General features: G+C 32.3%; 2 protein-coding genes across 3 annotated transcripts in view; one reads left to right on the forward strand and one right to left on the reverse strand.

Moving 5' to 3' along the window:
* The window catches only part of Unc-115a (actin binding LIM protein Uncoordinated 115a), a 92,797-nt gene extending 83,593 nt beyond the window's left edge, over positions 1 to 9,204 (forward strand). Inside the window, exons 15-19 of one of the 2 annotated variants that reach the window (XM_090115411.1) lie at positions 5,483 to 5,562; positions 6,084 to 6,153; positions 7,606 to 7,646; positions 8,229 to 8,426; positions 8,935 to 9,204. In XM_090115411.1, the coding sequence (XP_089971537.1) occupies positions 5,483 to 5,562; positions 6,084 to 6,153; positions 7,606 to 7,646; positions 8,229 to 8,426; positions 8,935 to 9,048 (503 nt within the window). In that variant the 3' untranslated portion in view covers positions 9,049 to 9,204. Of the gene's footprint in view, positions 1 to 4,964; positions 5,039 to 5,482; positions 5,563 to 6,083; positions 6,154 to 7,605; positions 7,647 to 8,228; positions 8,427 to 8,934 lie in introns of both variants that reach the window. The other variant, XM_090115410.1, reaches the window with a different exon arrangement.
* A 6,060-nt stretch (positions 9,205 to 15,264) lies between these two features.
* On the reverse strand, positions 15,265 to 21,324 carry LOC149898151 (delta(9)-fatty-acid desaturase fat-7-like). The gene is made up of 5 exons (XM_090115409.1): positions 20,992 to 21,324; positions 17,421 to 17,551; positions 16,876 to 17,081; positions 16,258 to 16,440; positions 15,265 to 15,857 (listed from the first exon to the last, which is right to left on the reverse strand). The coding sequence occupies exons 1-5, from the start codon at positions 21,251 to 21,253 to the stop codon at positions 15,605 to 15,607; spliced, it is 1,035 nt and encodes a 344-aa protein (XP_089971535.1). The 5' UTR covers positions 21,254 to 21,324; the 3' UTR covers positions 15,265 to 15,604.
* Between the last annotated feature and the right edge of the window lie 61 nt (positions 21,325 to 21,385).

Consider the following 21,385-nt stretch of genomic DNA (forward strand, 5'->3'; position numbering starts at 1 on the left):
TCTGATTTCCGAGTATTTTCAGTCTGGACAACAAATTAGAAACAGCACGGTTCGAGTGTTCCAAAGTCAAAACCTGTTGAAATGCCGCCAATATTTTTTTCTTCTGCAAATATTTGCACCGTTTTTTAAACATTCCATCTAAAAGTTTCTGAAAATTAATTTGCTTTGCAGTACAAATGGGTAAAAGTAAGATTTGTGACCCATCAACAAGAAAAATAATTTTAAGTTTACATTTTGACAAAAACTGGAGTTACAGGAAAATTGCAAATCATTTAGAGTGTTCGATAAAAAGATATTCAATGATACCGTTTATTTAAAAGAGCATGGTACTTCTGATTAAGTCCCTAAAAAAGCTCGACCATGAAAAACCACTGCTCGCGAGCATAGGCAAATAATTATTTTCGCAAAGATGGATCCATTTAATGGTTCCAATTCTATTAGAAAATAATATGTTTTTCCAAACGTCTTAAAATCTCATACAATATAAGCCACGACGTTGTACAGCCGTTGTTGTCTATAAAGATTATAACAGTCTAAAAACAACCCCATACATGCCCATACTATAATGTTTCCTCCGCCATGCTGAACTGTTTATTTATTATCTAAGGCCTGGTTAACTGAACGACGCGCGTATCCTTTGCCATCAGAATTGATTAAATTAATTTTAGTTTCATCCCAAAATAAAACATTTTCACTGGCGGACTGTCCACTAGTAATATTTCTTAGTAAATGAAAATCGTTGTTCCCTGTACTGCCTAGTAAGAAGCTGTACTTTTCTGGCGTCTCTCCCAAAAAATTTTGCCTCGACTTACTGCCTGCGAATCGATCTCATCGACACATTGCGAGGTTCATCTTCGGAAAAAACCTAATTTAATAATAGAATTTGAACTTTTAAATGGATCCATCTTTGCCAAAAGAATCATTTGCCTATCCTCGCGTGCAGTGGTTTTTCTAGTCGAGCTTTTCTAGGCACTTGATCGGAAGTACCATGCTCTTTTAAATAAACTATAGCATTGAATATATTTTTATCGAACACTCTAAATGATTTTCAATTTTCCTGTAACTCTAGTTTTTGTCAAAATGTAAGCTTAAAATTATTTTTCTTGTTGATGGGTCACAAATCTTACTTTTACCCATTTTTACTGCAAAGCAAATTAATTTTCAGAAACTTTTAGATAGAATGTTTAAAAAACGGTGCAAATATGTGTAGAAGAAAAAAATATTGGTGGCATTTCAACAGGTTTTGACTTTGGAACACTTGAACCATGCTGTTTCTAATTTGTTGTCCAGACTGAAAATACTCGGAAATCAGACTTCACTTAAACTTGTTTAATTTTATTAATTTAAGCTAACGTTTGATTAAAATTAAGCAATTTCTTATAAAACTAGATAAACGGGTGTTCTATTACATATGAAATAATACTTAATCTCTAATACGTTAATACATAAATGTTAAATGAATTTGATGACTACTTCATCGTGTTACGTGTTTCTAATTAAACGACCACCACTGTATGTAGTCCATATTAACTTTAAATTATTATTCTCTTTTGGATAACAACGTGATCAGCGTTCTATTCTAAGATATGAACTATGTTTATAAATATTACAATACAATGAAAAAATAATTTGGAAAATCCAAAAGTGCACGCCTCATAATTTTTTTTTAATAAATATTTATTAATTATTATTTTTGTTTATTTAATAACAATTAAACCACATCGAATCAGACCCTGAAAAATGAAAGGGTTCTATTCCTGAGCATACTCAAGCGTAAGAGAAAAAAAAAGACTCGATTAGTAAAGTATTTCGGTCGCTATCGTGTTAACAAGAAAAAGGATCCGCACATACAGACACACGGACGTCCAAGACAGAACTTTTTTAAACTGTTTTTTAACTAGTTTAAATAACAAAAATGACATCAAAAATATCATGAACGTTAAAAATAGTGTTTTTTCTTAATATGTGTGTGTATGTATTATCTTACAAGTGCAATGTATGATACATAAAGACATTTTAAGTTTGAAAAATCAGATGTTTTGCGCGAAGTGACAGTAGTACCCACCTCAACGCTTCGCTTATGAGGCGTGCAAAAATGTTGTGTGGTTTTATGAAACCACGGTAAAAGTGAAACTTAGGCACAAAATTATCGTATTTGTACGATAATTATCGTACGGTTCGACCGTCACGCGACATGCGCTACACAGAGCAAAAAGTTTGAGACGATGTAATAAAAGTTTCACTTTAAAAATATTTTCAGAGTTATTGTTATATTCAGATGTTTTTTCAGAGTTGTTGTCAAACCATATTATAAAAAGCGTTATATCTATCGTATTACTTTAGTAATATAAAACAGACTGCCGCTTCTTACACTTGATTTTATGATTTATTACGAACTCATGTCTATGATTTGTCTTTCATCGCATTTCACTATTAACATGGTATTAATTTTTGGGTTCCCCTATGTGTACCTACAAAACTACTCTATCAGTTTATTTATCAAATAAAGTATTATTTTATTTCAATACAATAACATACTATAAAAAAGAATACAATATTACCAAAAATAAACTACTTAAAATGTTGCTATTAGTATGAAATTTATATTGAATGCAATATTTTCACTTAAGATTGATTTAAATGTTCTGCTTATTATTATTTTTTGGTGATATTGGCTCTTTAATTATTAATGTACTATCAACATATAAAACATGCTTAAACGCTTTTCCAAGATAAAATCAGTATAAAAAATGCAATCCCATCAAAACGGGTAGAGTAGTTTTGTAATAACAGCGACAAGCGACCGGCGGGCACGTGCAGGTAAAACAGGGCGCTTCAGTAGTATGCTTTTGTCTTGTGCTATCCTGTATGAAAAGTATTTTTGGTTTTGGTGTTTGTGTGAAATATTTAGACTTAATACTACCCATGACTTTGGCCGCGTGGATTATCCTATGTAAAGATTTTTCCTATTTTCCTCTTCCTTATTTAGTTATAAAATTAAATTTAACCTTAGTCTTCTTGCTAGAATATGCTAGAATGTAGCATATTCTGTAAGTATGTGGTTAATAATCCACCTTCTTTTGCTTTGGGCAGTTGAAAATTGTTTGTTACTAAGGGTGAGGAATATCCAATTTTACTCTCTCACTAACAAAAGTATAACTACCACTTGATGTTGATCCTTAAATTTATAACATAATTGTTTGAGCTATTTCGTTTTTTCTGCTCTCAAAAGGATTTTTTCCCATTTTTGCAACTTTTCCGCTCCTATTTGTCGTAGCCTGACGTCATACCACACGTCATACCATATTATACCGCCGTCATACAAAAATATTTTTTTTTCTATTCGAAGCACTTGGTCTTGAGATTAGCGCGTTCAACCAATATTATAGATAATCTTTTCCCCATTTACAAATGAAACTTTGAAAAAACCCTTTATAATTTTTTATTCCTTATTATTATTTTGATTTCCTGTGAATTGGCACTGTGTTCTTAATGTAGCATGGAATTCCGCTTCTTCAACGCTTTTACAAAACAAATGTTATTTAGTCTATGATATTGCTTTTGCTAATTACATAAATACTTATACATCTCATACATAAAGACAAACATTTCAAAAAATACATATTTAATGGCTTTCATTAAATTTAATTTACATACATCAATATATTATGCTATTATTTAAGTTGAAATTTATTCAATTATTTGCTATTTGAACGTTAAATATGTTTTGCTTATTATTTGCTGGTTTAAGGAAACACTCGAAAATCACATAATTTTTTTCCTCGGCTTCTAAAATAAAGAGATGTGTTTAAAACATACTTTTATGAATTATTAATAGAAAAAAGGATCGGTATTGCTAATTTTATAAATACTTATTTTTTATTCAATTTGTTATCGTTTAATTTTATTATAAATGCATTTTAAGACCCTAATTTATATGCTAGTGTAAAAAAATATGTGATTTTAATGTGTATTATAAAAATGTTCACCATAATGGTAATTAAAAATAATTACAAATTAAAAAATATAGACGCGACGGACCAAAAATATATGATTCTTTTAAAATGGTGGACATTTTTAGTCGAGATTTTAAAAAAATAATAAAAAAAAACATGCAGGTTTCAAGGTCAATAACCTACTCTACGCGTTGATAAGCGTCATGAAGTATTTTTTTGACATATAATTTATGAAATAATTTATATTATACATCAAGTATTAAACCGACTTGATCCCTGTATGGTTTCAAAGATATTTTAGTAGAAGTAATTAGAAATAAGATTATTAAATCGTGGCGAAGGTTTCATTCAATATTATAATTAGGATGGCTAATTCCAACTAATTTGCACAAAATCTTTCCGAAATAAAAAAGTTTTGGATATAAGTGTTTGTATGATTTGCAATTCATAATGAGTAGGTCAAGCCAAAAATAAAATCCATCTCAACTTGTTTGATCTATAATATTTGCTTAATCATTTTAATTACGTATTTTAACCTCGCACTAAAATCGATCATTCACGTATTTTTCCTTCTATAAATTACTAGTGGTCCATCCCGGCTTCGCCCGTGGTACATATTTCGCAATAAAAGGTAGCCTATGTCCTTTCTCGGGTATCAAAATATCTCCATACCAAATTTCATGCAAATTGTTTCAGTAGTTTAGGCGTGATTGAGTAACAGACAGACAGACAGAGTTACTTTCACATTTATAATATTAGTATGGATTTATAAGGTAAAAATGCCTCTTGTGATGCTTAATCATTTTAATTTGAAAAGTATCAATAATTTGGTCAAAAATCGATTATTTATATATCCCTGAATGTTTTATTCAATTAATTGGCTAGGCCAATATTTTCTATTAAAAATTAAAGGTTAATTGAACAAACAAACACACAAAATATAGAAAGCAACCTCCGCCACGGTATCGTGTATGTGAAAAGCGAGTAGCATGTGTGTGTATTGTGTAGTAATGTTCGCGCGAGGCGGGTCCGGCACGGGCACCCGCGCCAGCACGCTGCCCGCCGGGATGTCGCCGTGCAATGTGAGTAAGGGGGGAAAGGGGGGAAATAAGGAGCAGGTACTTCGATAGCGGTAGGGGGAAAGGGGGGAGCTGCTGCTTCAATGTGTGTAGGGAATGACTGGACATATGCATGTAGACTTAACGGAGACAAAACGTAGTGACATTGCTGACGAGATATAAAACGCTGACTAAACACGACTTTAACAGTTGTGACAAAGATGACTTACATTGCATGGTTTTAGACATTACTGACTAAATCAAACGATTTAACATGACTTATGTAGCGGATACAACAGTTTACATGACAAGAACAACCAATAAAAATTGTTCACTAGACATCAACAGACTTAAGACATTGCTGACAAGATATAAAACGCTGACAAACCATAAAAATCGCTGACGTCACATAAACATTGGGAATACAATAGTGTAGAGTGAGTATGAGTACAGCGGCTAGTGTTGCAGTGGTGTCGTCGCTCCGGTCGGCGCCGCGGCCCGGGTACGGCCTCTCCGCCAGGTCGCACACCTTCTCGTCCAGCACCGCTGTGAGTACGCGTAACACTTGGGTTGTGCACTGTACAACGATATTGGTGGTTATTCTAAAGGGGTTAATTATGTATGATGTGTATGTGGGTCGTATTTTTGAAAGATTTTGTAGGTTTTAAAAGTAAAAAGCCTCAAAACCTATTGAACTGTCAAAGTGTAAAAACTAATAATGTCATTGTTTGATAAATGATGAATGAATATTCTTGTTAGAAATATTACTTGCATTTTAAGAAGATTCATTATATCCCGGTATTATGGTAAAGTATATGAGAAGCGTTCGGTTACATTATACATATCAACTAATCCAGACACTCAGCTGATTCTGGTATGTAATTTTGTAATAAACTTCAGCCTATTTAATCAAGTGAAGATATAAACAAAACACAAAACTTGTAAAATTTGCTACCTACTAGAGATATTGGAAACAGAAAAAAAAAACATTTTTTTTTTGTTTTTAGGTTTTACCCTCGATGTTTTTCACTCACAAACATTGTAATAAAAATTAATTTTATATTTTCAGGGTGACTTCACTTTCAGTGGCCTAGGCGACAAGACACACAGCACTGATTTCAGTAGCGGCAAGTCAGACAGTAAGTTATCATTTAAATACAATTAAACTCATTTATAAGGAAAAAATATATTTTGGTATGGTATGCATAAAAAGCTGATTCCTCTAGATAAGTTAGATTGATTTAAAAATTTGAAAATATAGTCTGTAATACATATAGAGATAGTTTCATCATCGTGTCCATTCCAAGTCATAGACATGACTAATTTACACTATGGGATAACTATTCGTATCTGGTAGGTATTATTTTATTAACTATAGGTATATGTCAAATGTGAATGTATATTGATAAATAAATAATTATTATGTTCAGTTAAAATTAATTCTCTGAAGTTAATAAAAGTTATATTATCTATGGTGACGTTTATAAGTCATAGTATTTTGCTGACTGTACATAGTTTTTGATGATAAATTACGTGTGTTACATGCGCAGTGCGGACGGATCTGTGCAGTAAGTAATGCGTGCGCCTCGCTTTCGTATTCAATACATTTTGAACCTTATCCCCCTCGAAATAAGGATTACATTCATTTGCAAGCGTGCACATGATACATGGCTTCAGTCCTCAGCTCAATTTTCATGCTTTGTACCAATTTTTGTAATTTTTCGATTATGATAAACGAGATTTTAAGTGGTGTCTTGTTGGTGAAGATAAATAATAGATTAATAATTAAGAACTAGACTAGATACACCGTTTATAATATGTAATATAATATAGTATATCATTAGTAACAATTCAATCATACAATTTATAATTATATAAATATTTAGATGATAGAATACAAAGCAACCTCGACCAACTTTTTGAAGTTTCTGTCAAAAGCTATTAATAAAAATTAATTGCATTAAGTTATCTATAAGATTAATAAGCTAAAAAGAAAGTAGTTCCGAAGAACATTATAATATCAAGGACCCTAAAAATTATTACATTAAAATAAAACTTTGCTGACAAGATGCCAAAGTATCTATAAATTCGTAATATAGTACTTCCATTAAATAGTTGAGGCTTTACACGCTCTCCTCCCTGTATTTTCATCATTCGATTAAAAAAAAACAAGTGCGGCGCAGGCTTACTCACATCATGCTTAGCTTTAAGGTTTTTTGATATCTCTTCTGTGTTGATCAAGGCAATTCAATATGTATAAAATTATAAAAAAGAGCGTGTGTGCCGAGCACAGTTGTCAGAAGTGAGACTTCATTGGCAAGGTTCAAAATCATCGCCTCTATGATGTTACGATATTGCCAAGACGCGACCTTGAAAATTTTTCTCAATGCGCATAAAGAAGTTTCAGAAAGCAGAAGTTCTGCGTAAATTAGTGTTTATATACACACAGTTTTTACTTGCTCTGGATGATTGATGTGGTATTGGTTGAATTGCTTTAGTCAACAGAGTATTTTTTTAACTTTATAGAAATGTATTTAGATACATGAACTAATTTTGATATTGTTAGTAATTTAAACTTCTTCCTTTTTCAGTATCTGCCGGCTCTATAACAGACGTTGATAGGAGTGCTGTGGTAAGTTGTTTTATTGAAATAACACTTGTATTTTTGTCTTTATCTATTATACTATAGGAATAGTGTAGAAAATGTATTTGTTTTCAGTGCACCTTACTACTCATATTATGGTAGTGTTGCCAAGAAAAATTTTAGGGGGTTTGAAAATGATAGACTTTGATGCGCTCTTTTCTAAAGTTCACTTTTCCACCTCGTAACTTTTCCATGCCCACCGCCCTTTTGAGAAAATGGCTTTAATATCTGTTACATTACGCCACTCCTTCGCTTACAGTCACCGGAGGGCGATGTCCCTCTATCACACAGACGACAGTGTCTTAATATCTATTAAGTGAAGTCCCATGTCCCCTAGTGGGGTAAGGGGCAGATGCATTATACATCTGTTTCACTGATCGATTTTCTTTAGGGACAAGTAGGTGATCAGCCTGCTGTGTCCTACCAGACCGAGACATTTTTTTTCGTCTCCACCGGGAATCGAACTCAGGACTCCTCGGTGTTACGCTCACGCGTCAACCACTGTACCGAGGAGGCGGTCTATCTATTACCTATTACCCATTACCAATTGCGTCATTAATTCGCCCACAGACAACAGAAGGCGGCGTGTTAGTACGCGGTGCAGCCGGCGGTAGCACGGCCGGGTCCCGTGCGGGTGCGGTCCGTCGCTCTCTGCCCAACATGGCCACTTCACATTTAGTGCACGAACCAGCCAAACTGTATCCGTACCACTTGCTGCTCATCACCAACTACCGCCTGCCGCCCGATGTCGACCGGCTTAACCTGGAGGTGAGTGTGGACAAACACACAAATACACGTTCACACGCACACGCATATATACAAAAAAAACTAACGTTCACACGTAGGCACGTATTTACCTACACAAGCACACGCATTAATACTTACATACATATACAAAGACATATATGCACATAAATACAGAGACACGTACACGGTACATTGCACACGCATAGACATGCAAACGCTTAAATACATTTACGCACATGCATTATTCAAGTCGGATTAACAGACATTCACATAAATATAGATACGAAATTATAATTATCGCAAACTAACATCTTAAAAACTATTTAAATGTTACTTTCCATCTACATATACATATCTAAATTCTCACATTTACACTTCACACAAAACATATTTGATCCCAAACTAACTTTCCAAATGACCAAATCTATCTAATTTATGACAAACATTTTTCTATCTCTATAAATTCTTACATTAACACTTCTTCACATCTTTTAAACGCTATTTTCACAAATTATTCATTTAATTTCAGCGCCATCTATCGGACGCGGAGTTCGAAGCGATTCTGCAGTTCTCACGCGCGGAGTTCTACCGCCTGCCGCAGTGGCGCCGCAACGAGCTCAAGCGACGCGCTAGACTGTTCTAATTACATGTTAATACATGTGGATCGTACACGTGTGACATGTGGCACGTACACGTGTGACATGTGGCACGTACACGTGTGACATGTGGCACGGACACGTGTGACATGTGGCACGGACACGTGTGACATGTGGCACGTACACGTGTGACATGTGGCACGTACATGTGTGACATGTGGCACGTACATGTGTAATATGTAGCTTCGTGTGACACGTACATGTATAAAATGTGGCTCCGTGTGACACATACACGTGTAATGTGGGGCTCTTATGTAATTGCACTTTCGTTTCGAGTAATAAATTGGTTCGTGTTTGGGAAATTGGAAATAGTGATGCGAAGATAGAGTCTTATATATAATTTCAACTTAATGAATAATAAGTTTAAAATACAGTTTGATCCGGCAGCATTTTAGTTTTAATTTAGTATTAGATAATCTGTATAATTTGTCGTTGGTAATAGAAGAAAAGAGAGAGTAGGTCTATTGCTTTTTAATTTCGGATGCATTATATTGTAATGAACAAAATACTTTTTGTATTAAGACGATCCTTTTCGGTGCATATCGAAAGATAAATTTTCTAAAGTGGAGTGTTCAAAATTACATTGTAGTAATTGGAGAGTTTTGTAACGTTTTTAAAATTAAAAATGTAAAAAAAACTTGTTGGTTACTCGTTTCCATAGTGCAATTACATGAGTGATTAAAAATATATTTAATAAATATTGTCCAGTCCCTAGAAATTGAAATTATTCCTTTTTCTTACGGAAAGTAGGATTATGACGTCACATAGCAGTTATGTCTGAGTTATAATATTGTCCTTGAGAAAAAGGAATAGTTTAACAAAATAATAATATTTAACTGGCGTTTAAGCGGGGCAAAGTTCAATCTACAAATACTGCCCTCGAATCATCTCGGGATTAAACAAATATATACGATTTATATAAAAAGTTCTTTATAATTGTTACTTCACGTCTCCCGTCACAAACACAAGTTGTGATGATTTTATTTTTATTTAATTTACTATTTTATGTTGGCAATTTGTTACGCGTAATTTTATCCTATGACTTGTAAGACGTAGCGTGGTTCTATTTAATTTATAATAGTTTTAATCATAGTAATATATTGATGATATTATAATAAATTTCACATAATAATGCGTGATGTGTGATTGACTTGGTGTAACGGTTCATAGAACATTCTCGACGGATCGGCTTGCCACGTTTTAACTCGGTGTCCTAAATTTATGATCTTTTGGGACTATTTTAAAACATCTTTACCGAGTTTGTTTTCATTTTAAATTTATATTTTCTTCGTCATCTACTCTAGAATTACAATAATTATACAATTTTAAATAATTATAAACATTTTTATATATTTTATTTTTATTTTACGGGATTTTAAAGATGCATACCTAATTTATTTCCGCCTAAAGTCAAATGGCAAGCCGAAATGTCGATTCTAGTTACGAAGTAACATAATAATATATAATATACATCGATGCCTTGTATGAATGTATAGCAAAGTATACAGTGCGAGCGACGCGTTTACTGTAGTGAGAACCAAATATATAGATATTATATTATATTATATATATGTAAGATTATCATATTTTTGCGTTAGGTAGCTATGTAGCGGTGCGGGAACATTGCGTATGGGTGTATATATGTAACTGGCAGCTGAGGTTTAAGTTGAACGTCGTTTAACTAACGATTTGTGGGTTGTGTGAGATGGCCCTTAACGCTCACATTTTGCTAGATATAAAGAACTAATAATATAAACTGAATAAACAAATGAAGTGAGTAATTGAGGAAATAATCGACGTGTATGTCACAATAATTATTCATTCATGTCATTGTTTAATTAACAATGTAAAGTGAATAAACGATAGTAAGACTAATTAAAAAAATGTTTTCCACAAAACAAGGTCAATGTTATTATCACGTAAAAAAAATCTCGTTTGCATATTTGAATATCAACAACTTTATAAACCACGTCATTTGTTTGTATTTATTAGTTATTTTAATATAATTCAATATATATGTGTGTTTATTTGCGTATGTGTGCATTAAGGGCAATGTGTACTCGTTCCTATCGCGCGTGTGTGCGTGCGTGTATGTGTGTGTGCGTGTAATTACGTCGTTGTTTTTAATTTTATTATAGCCAGATATTATTTTGGTTGCAATATACATAATATGTGTGTAAAGGGAAATTTTAGTATTTTTTCATACGGCTTGTGCGTTATATTCTATAGTTTAAGTGATATAGTGTAAGTATAGATAGATTACATACAATTTGAAATGCCTAATTCGTTACCATTTAACCGACTTGCATCGTCGTCACGTTGCTGGGAGTTTTGCGTTCTGTGAAATCGGAAATGATTTTCCAATCGAAAACATGCATTAATAATTTCGGTTCGAGGAAAAAGTTCTAGAAATTTCTTTTCGATTGGAAATTCCTTTCCTAAACATTTATAATAGTTTCAATAGACAATCTCAATGGAATCCAATTTAAATTTAAATTTTAGAGCTTAGAGATTGTATAACTTTTTATCGTTAATATTGTATAACTTTTTCTAAATTAATTACGGCTTGTCTAGTTTGTATGAATAGCGAGCTTTCCGTGAAATTATATGATTAAATGTAATGTGTTCTGTCTCTTTCTGCCTTTTGACCAATAGTTTGAGAGTGAAGGAGACAAAACATAAAATGAGACTATAAGAAATTGTAAAATGAACGCATCGGTGTCTGCTATTCTGTGTAGATGAATAATATCAGTGACTTTGATGTAAAGACTATGCTTTTAAAGTAATTAAATTGCATTTCCAAGCTTTTGTTGTTTTATTTTTTTCCTCTGATAGGATAAACCATTAATTAATATCTCCTTCTTCTAACACCTAGAAAATAAATATTATTTTTTTCTCTTTCTTTTATCTCTTTTATAGTCGTAAAAATTAAAAAAAAACTTGTAATATCTTAACATATAAAAATGTGTTTAAAGATACATTACAATATTGCAAAATGGTAAATCTTGGAGTAACTCTATTTTATGGCTCATCAATTACTTTAGCTGATTATAGTATATTCCACATGTTTTTCATTATTAAGTTCCTAAAGAAATAAATAAAACTAAATATATTAGAAATAACGTTTAATGCAAACAATATAAATAAAACTAGGGATGTAACGATACCGATACAGATACCGATATATCGGCCGATATATCGGCAAGCCGATATATCGGTATCGCCGATAATAAATCAACCGATACCGATATTTTTTTATTAAATTATTTCTTTTCTTTTATGTTTTTGCATTGTATTCATTCTTATTGTTTTATTTCTGTTTCTGTAATAGTGTTAAGGAAGAGCGGAACCTCCTGACACCAGCATTTTATTTGCTTACTAGGAGTGTTCCAATCACAAATTTGTTTATGTAAAGGAAAGAAATAAATAATTTTGAATTTTTTTAATTTTTAACGTGATAACGTTTTTAAAATCGTTTTAGTCGGGTGACATGTTCATAAACTTGTGTCACACCAAAACCTCACGAGCGCGATCGCAGGTATAACGAGAGAGAGACGGACCGATCTCCCGTTTCATCTCGAGCGCTGCCACTGCATTATGTTATCACGTAAACATCTCGATCGTAAACCTACTTTACAAACAACCAATTTTTTTGATATCAAATAATTCAAAAATCCGCGCCCAATGAACGATGCGGGAGGCCGCCCGCGCGTGCGCACTTTGTTTTCTGAAAAAACTCTACCAATACTGCCGTCCTTTAACTAAAAAGCCGTTAACCCTCAAATGGTCAATTTTCAGTTTTAAATGTAGGGTGATAGAGTTCAGAATTCTCTATCTTTCTGTCTAAGAATCGTTTCTCTAGCATTAATAGTTATAAATATATGAAAATATTGTAAGCCGTTAAGTGTCACAATTTTCAGCGATTCCATAACTTGAAAGCGTCTAACCAACACTACTTCGCTAAATTTTCTTAAAAGTACCTTAACCGCCAGATTTAATTATTATTTTTTAGCTTTTTACTTGACTAAAAGTACGTTATCAGATTATACTTGACTATAGGGACGCAAAAGGACTATAACTGCTTTATGATATGCTTTCATATAACGATTCCAATGGAAATCCTTACCTTATTTGCAGTTACTCGCCCTTAACGCTTTTTTAGTTAAGTAATTTTATTTAGGAATAATTCTAATAACACTTTTTTGCTTAGCTACAAAGCAGCTAACCCTCATTTTTAAGCTAAAAGGCAGTTATCCGATTCTGGTGATGCATCAGTTTTGGGGATGAGAGTGATGATGAATGTCGCTCCCAAGCAGAGTACCGATTGTTTTTGATTTTCTTTTACAAGACGTATTGTTTCTGATCAGGTTTACTAAGTTTTAAACAATCTAGCAGCTAAATTACGGAAAATATAACAAGTCAAAGTTACGAAAATTTGGTAGGTAATGGTTACGACAGTGCGAACTTTTAATCGTACTTCTCTGTTTAGACTCTGATTTGTCTCTGTAACCGAGAAAGAGAAGAAAGACAGTCTGTACTATTTAATTTTTAAAACTATTTATTAATTATGTAATTTACCCCTTGGGTGGAATTAGTAATCGACTGTCAAGCAATGTACTAGAGATGGTGATACAAAAATTGTTAGGAGTACACTACCTTTGACCCGCTGACGGGGAGTCCATTTTGCAACTATTGCTATTTTTTCTTATCTTTATATGTATTAGATTATTAAGATTTGTATTTTTTACATAGTAGCAAATAAAAAGTTTTCTACCTCCTGCTATTTTCCACATATTCTGATTTCTGGTATATTATATTTTCTGAATGTGGATGAAAGAGTCTTCTAATCATTTGATAAGCGGTTCTACATTATTTATTAAGAGCATCCCACATGTAAGAGCTTGAAGCCCTATTGAAACCAGGGTTTTATTTTTTCAAAAACCTTGTGCACAAGTCTTAATTTTTTTTTCAGGAAACGATTTATGTTTATATGTTTGTGGTTCTATATGTACTCACATATCCGTGACTCGTATGATGGCTTCGCAGAAGAATATTTATAAAATAACGTTAAAATTGCAATTCTAAATGAATATACGGTTCCAAAAAAGAAAAGCGAGAAGATTTATCTCAATCTTAACCCCTTAATGAGCCACTGTAATGAAATAAACGTGAACATGACGAGAAATAAAGGTTAATTTTATCGAAAACTTAAAAGAGTCATTTAGTAAAAGAGTTTAAAATACTTGTTACTCACAATAAGACACTAAATTTAGATAGTGTTTAAATCCTTAATACTTAAACCTAAAAGCTTTTGATCCTTTTCCTTTCCATTGGTTGATGGTTGACCTAGAGGATGTAATTCCCGAGAGCAAAGCCTCAGACAGCAGCAAATTTTTAACATTAGTAAGATTAATAATTATTTAGTACAACTATATAGAATCATAGTACAAAAGCATCCAAAAACCCTTAAACGCTGATTATAAAGTTTTTGAAATTTAAATTAAAACGAAAGTCATAGCTTAAAAGTAGTTATAGTAGCTTAACGACGTTTTAGGTAAGCATTTTATTACTAAATAAAAAAAAATCACAAAATGAAAATAAAAATACTAAATTACTTAGCTAAAAAGTCGCTATAGTATGTGAACGGCCGTCTTGTCCAGTAAATAGTTAAAATTTTCAGATTATTATGCTGAACTAAACGAGAAAAAGTGAATTTAAAAATAAATTATAACAGTTTCTGGGTAAAAACTAATATTTATATATAATTAAATGTCGATCGATGTATCTCACAATAATTATTGTAAGTGTCATAATTTTTAAGAAATAACGATTTCCGTGTTTTTTGCCATTTACTCGAAACTCACTTCGTGGGCTTAACGGCTTTCTAGTTAAAGGACGGCAGAATAGTAAACTTTTATTAGGTACTGATTGTATGTGTATTACTTAAAGTTTAACTGACTTCGTAAAATAATAATACTAAAATAAATGGTTTTGTTGTTTTTTGATTTGGCATTTTTATTTAAAAGAATACGATTAACAGTTGTCTCTGTTAAATGTTGGTAACTTTTTATGCATAATTCACTATTTATTTTTCTACCAAGCCATCGATATCGGTATCGGTATCGGTATCGCCGATACATTACTACAAATATCGGTATCGGTATCGTATCGGCAAAATCATGTATCGTTACATCCCTAAATAAAACCTTATCAAAACCATTTTACACATTCGAATGATTTCATCTACAGACTTATCAAAATGATAAATTATCTACAAACACTAAGCAGTCATTTACAAAGATATACCTAAGCTCAATATTCTATTTGAGAATGTTTGAAACATACATAAAAATGGCAATTATTGATATTTTTTCCATGATTGATGATTAGTTCTAAAAATAATCTCTTAATATAAAGCGATGCAGCACAAATCCCAAAAATACAATATATATGCTATGTTTCCACCGAGTTCTATGTGATAATGCGATATTTGTACTTTCAAAATATATAAATAATTAGGTGTACTTGAACAATAAATAATAACTAAGACGTGAGCAGTTTTCGATTCGATCTTTCGCCGAGTCTATCACACGTGTTCTTAATGAGAGAGGCAGATGCTTCCTTAGTATCATACACTAGTCCTAACCACACGAATAAATCCAATATCAATGTGGTTAAGCTAAATAGAGCATTTTCAGTGGACTTATAGTCCCAGGGGAAAGTGTGGTGAAAGTTATGTGACCCTTCGCCCATGGTTATCATTGAAACGCCATGATTGTTCGTTGCTTTGATGTGTCTGAAAATAAACGAGTATTTATAATAATTGGTTATTTTTACAGAAAATTATTGAGTGTTTTATTTTTCTACGCATGCTTATTTGAAGTAGGTACTTAAGTAGTTAGGTACAAAATACAAATTTTAGGCCACCTTTTTATAGCATTCAAATGCTCTGTTTAAATGAAATTTAAAAGAATAGACAAACTTCGATCACGAGGCCGGATTCGAACCTATATTTAAACACCAAAATTCCTAAAATACCAAGTGAGATTGTCCATTATTATTTGCTTATGAGATAAAAATTTCATCAAATAAAAATTGTGTTTGTATATAAACTGGGTTAACGTTGATGACTAAAATATGTAAAAAGTATTAAAAATAAATTATTAAATAAACAAAACATTAATTATAAAGCTTACTTGTTATATGGTCGATCACCGAAGAAATGGGCAAAGCTATTCACAGACCACGTTCCGTGTAGAATCAACATAAAACGGAACATAGTTACAATGAACGCGGCAGATAAAGTTTCGCCGACCAGCCACATTGGTAGAAGTGTCGGTACTACAAAACACCATACTGTTTTCATTATCGTGAAATGCCTGGAACATACATAGTTTTATTAATCGCCCGCGTTTTCAAAGAAAATCCAGCATAGTTCCCGTTCCTGTGGGATTTCCGGAATAAAAAGTAGCCTATGTCTTATTCTGGGTCTTCTACCAGCATACGAAATTTCATTGTAATCGGTTGAGTAGTATTAGCGTGAAAGAGTAACAAACATCCATCCATCTATTACATATTACAATAAAACGATAAATATAGGTACCTAGTTACAGAGAAATTGAGTAGCCCTTTTTATTCAAATCAAGAAGGAATTTTGAGAAGTACCTAGGTAAAGTTATTTGCGAATCCTTCACTAAGCACATAAATATAAATATATATGACTTGGTTATGAATTGGTCATACGATGATACATTTTGAATAATTTGTAGCAAGATTTTTCACAAAGAAAAACAAACAACAATAAACTAGCTTACTTGTCAAAGTACACCAGCCAGGGGTCGCCCGTGATATCGCTCATGTCGAGTTTCGCGCCCTCCGCTAAGACATCTGGATGTTTCTTCATCATCAGCCAGCCCACGTGGGTGAAGAAGAACCCACGGGTGGCGTCGTGAGGGTCAGACGAGGTTTCTGTCTTCTTGTGATGAACTCTGTGGTCCCGGACCCAATCGTAAATTGGGACCTATGGAATATAATGTGTACTGAGATTTTTGGGTTACAATGACTAATTAAATCAAATTTTTCTGACAGTGGTCAAATTTATTATTACTTCTTAACACCTTTATTTGGAACATTTAGGAAGAGGCCTGACTTGCTCTGCCCTAGGCAGATTATTAATATGAGGGTCGTACCAAAAATTGAATAGGTAAGTATAACTTCTTTACATTTTTTCAGTCAAGTTTTTTTATATCTCTAACTACCATAAATATTAAGCCTTTTTTTTTGGGCAATTTGTAAGTACATATTTTAATATGTAGGTACTTAATTACTTCATAAATGGTAGATATAGTAATTATATTACCTGACCGCAAGCAGCATATCCTATTAACATAAGAATCTTCACAGGCAGTTTCGCTTTGAAAGCCCGATGAGACCAATACCGATGTATCCCCGCAGTCAGGCCAAACCCTGATAATATGTAGTATGCAAAACCTGCACAAACAAACGATTTTATTTCATTTGTATAAATAATAGTAGAAAATATGCTAATGCAACACTTATTTATAAAATATATTTCAATAATTATTTAAAACAGTATAGAGAGAATATAAATAAAAAGTTAGGTAGGTATGTTAAAACGTAGTTAGCATATTATCAATGGATCTACACTATATTCATTCATGACACAACGCACGTAACGCATCTCACATGTGACTACTTTAGTATTATTTAGATTATTGTAAAAAAAATCTACCTATTTAAATTACATAGACGTCAAATGGTTCTATGCATTTATTTACATAAATAAATATAAATGAATTAAATATTTGACCCAATGTTAATTTGATTTAAGTACATTTTTTTTATTCAGCCGTGGCTAGGTATGACATTTTTTTTTCAGATTTACATTTACTTCATGAATATTCTTTTTAGGTGATAAAAGATGTAAGTACAAGTTGTCTTTGCATAATTCAACTTTCGGAAGAAAAAACTTTGTGTAGTAGGTACTTATTTTGATTGTTTTTTGCATGGCAAGCATGCATCATTCATACTTTATTGTTTAAGCTTCATGATTATAGCTACGAGAGATGAAGAAGAGAAGATGATTATCCTCGAGATTATTTGCATTCTTTATTATAGGTATATTTTTCGATAGACTCTCAAAGATTATCTATATTGCGGTCGTATATTCAAATATTTAAAATTATTAAAATAGTTCTGAAGGGTAATCTTATATCCGTACCTTAAAACACAGAATTATTTTAAATAATTTCTATACTTAATCAACATAAAATCGATCACAATGCGGGATTCGAACCCGCGACTTTTACTATACCGTAGGTACTGCGGGTAGCCACCCGTGATAACAAAAAGAAATAACACACAGACACTGAAACTACCCACCTATCTAAATTGTAAATACAATTATTAAAAAATAGCTTAGCGACAGGTAATACACATAATATTATTGTTCCAAACTGGAATATTTTAAATCGATTTACCTACGTGTTTATTAAACAAGAAAAAGGTACGCATTGTAATCTGTCATCACGTTTCCCCTGTTTGTTCTTGAGAAAAACGTGATCGCTGTTGTGTGATTGATTTGTGATCGTCATTACACAAGGCCACATCATAATTATTGAGTTATAGGTACGTGGTCACTACGTGGTTATACGTAACTAATAACCGACCTATGACATCGAGCGTCATCTTCAAGCCCCTTCATGGCAAATATTTACCTATATAGTCCACATGTTGAGGACTTGTTGTCAACATGTTGACAGCATTGCGTGATAATATGGACCATCTACACAATGAACAGCGTTGGGCGAGTAGGCAATCACGATAGTGATTATATCACGACGGCCGATCATAGAAATTTAGGCTCACTAAGTCCTAAATGTTTATGTTCGCCCGTCATCGTAGATTTTTATTCATAGTCGCCGTATTGGCGAGTGGCGACAAACATCGACGATTTTTTGTTGGGCCAACGCTGCCCATTATGAAGAGGGCCTATTCTATAATGCGCCCTCGTTGATAACGCATTTTGAAATGTTTTCGCTAAGAGCTTAGCGTAGCGTCAATATTAAAACAAAGTTTTCAGGAAAGTTGCACATTAAATATTTTCTACAAGGCCTTTTGTTACCTAGCTTTTAATCTCTACTATATGCGTGAAGATGCTTCTTCAGTAGAGTTATGTTTCTATTGACCGTAATAACTTTTCTTTTACCTCTTATTATTTTTTTATTTAACACTTCAATAAAGTTGTACGGACAGGAAACGTTAGCGTTAATTATAGAACTTATCACTTAGTAGTGATCTCTTCCAGACAACCACGGTAAGAGGTAAGCAAAGGTAAGAAAAAGAGCCTCCTTTGTCCCGGAAACGTTTCATTTATTAACATAATATTACGTACCTAAACTTTACGAGAATTTCTTCTTATGTATTTTAATTACTGCATACGTTATAATTTGATTTTGAAGTTAAATGGCTTTGACCTCAACATATATAGTTTGACATGTGAGTAATAATTGCTATTAGGTATTAAGTGATCCATGAACAATGAAACAATTATTAGATTGCTTTTGTGTTTTTAATATTATTGGTTTGTTTAGTAGTCTTTATTGAAATCTACATTAGACAACATTGTGTGAGATAAGCGCGTTCAAACAAACAAATTCTTCAGCTTTATAGTATTAGTATAGATTAAAAATAAATTATATCAAATTAAAAATATATTTACCCTCATTAGAAATATCTATAAGTCGCTATTATCGCAAGCAAAAATTTGTATAATATCACGTTTCATAATATTAAAATATACTCGATTACTCTCATTCAATTATTCTTTTTCTATTGTGAACAAGAATACTTAGGATTCTGTGAATATTTCAAGCGTCTACTTGTTGCTTTTATTAATATTGAGAAAAAGAAGGTTTTCGATTCGATTTTGTCGTATGGGAGTCCCCTTAAATATTTATTTCTGTTGCTACAAGCGGTATAAGCGACAGAAATTATTAGATAAATTTTTCTAACACTTTACAATTTCATATTTTTTAAATAATTATAATTATACATAACCTAAAACCTTATAGGTACGTTATGACTATAATGAAATAACAAATATATTTTATTAGTTTGGATTGTGTATTATTGTAGTTAAGTACTTTATTATGGTAAAATATTTGGGTACTTATAGTCAATTTGGAGAAATTCGGATGGTGTAGTGTAGGAAAATTGTAAATACCACTTTAAAACATCGTTTTATTTTAAGTAATGTAAGGTAGTGTCTGAAAGTATACAGGATTGATAATAATATTTGTTTAATCAATAACCAGTTACGTATTAATATCACATTATTGTATCTAAACCCGTATTTCAAAACTACCCCAGTGCACCTTATATAATATAATAATATATATAAATGTTAAACACAGGCATTTCGCAGGCTACGCTTCGTAGCACTTGCTACGGTTCTTGCTACGGACCCCGAAAAACGTCGCAGTATTACAAATATGTCACTAGTTTAAATGTAAATTCATTGTATTGTTATTCACACGATACACAAGTAATTTAAATGCAAGTGAATATTAGATTTTAATTGCGCAGAAATTTTAGAGAATGATATTAAAAATTTAATATTTATTACGAATAGATACAACTTAAATAAATAATAATAATGTTATCAATTTAAAGTTTTCTTAGAGCGGCTAGGTACTTTAAAATTTACCCATGAAACAAATGATAGAATACCCATGAAAAAAAAGAGCCATAGAGAATATATAAAATAAGAGTTTGTTTATTAAATGCAATAAACTATCACGGCAAAACTAAAAATCTCAAATTATATTTTGTCTGTAAACATTACAAATTTTGATAGAAAACAAAACAAATTTTCTAATAAAATGGCCTAATTAAGCAAAGGTACTCACCAATCAGCCATGTCTGTAACTTTATGCGATTCCCATTAGCGAAGAAGTAATATACAAATGCGATCAATACAGCATGTAGTGTGAATATTGATACTACATTTAACCAGATAATCGGTGTGAGATACCCCATTCTTTTCTCCCATCTTCGAATCGGCGCCCAAAACTCAGATTCTTTTGGTAATAGACTATCGTAAAAATCTTCTTTATTCTTTCTCTCGAGGTCTTCTGGTTTATGTCCTTCGAAAGGTTTAAAGTCCTCCATTTTATGTCTGTAATTGACAATATTAATCTAACTAAGATTTATATTATTATTTAACTATAGATAATTTAACCGCGCGGTCTATCACGAAACTAACTAATTATGATGAACGATATGTTTATATACGTACAGCAC

The sequence above is a fragment of the Colias eurytheme genome, chromosome 23 (genome assembly GCF_061535395.1).
Source record: "Colias eurytheme isolate Ceu_HAF_F1 chromosome 23, ilColEury1 Martin Lab GWU primary, whole genome shotgun sequence".
NCBI classification, from domain to species: Eukaryota; Metazoa; Arthropoda; class Insecta; order Lepidoptera; family Pieridae; genus Colias; species Colias eurytheme.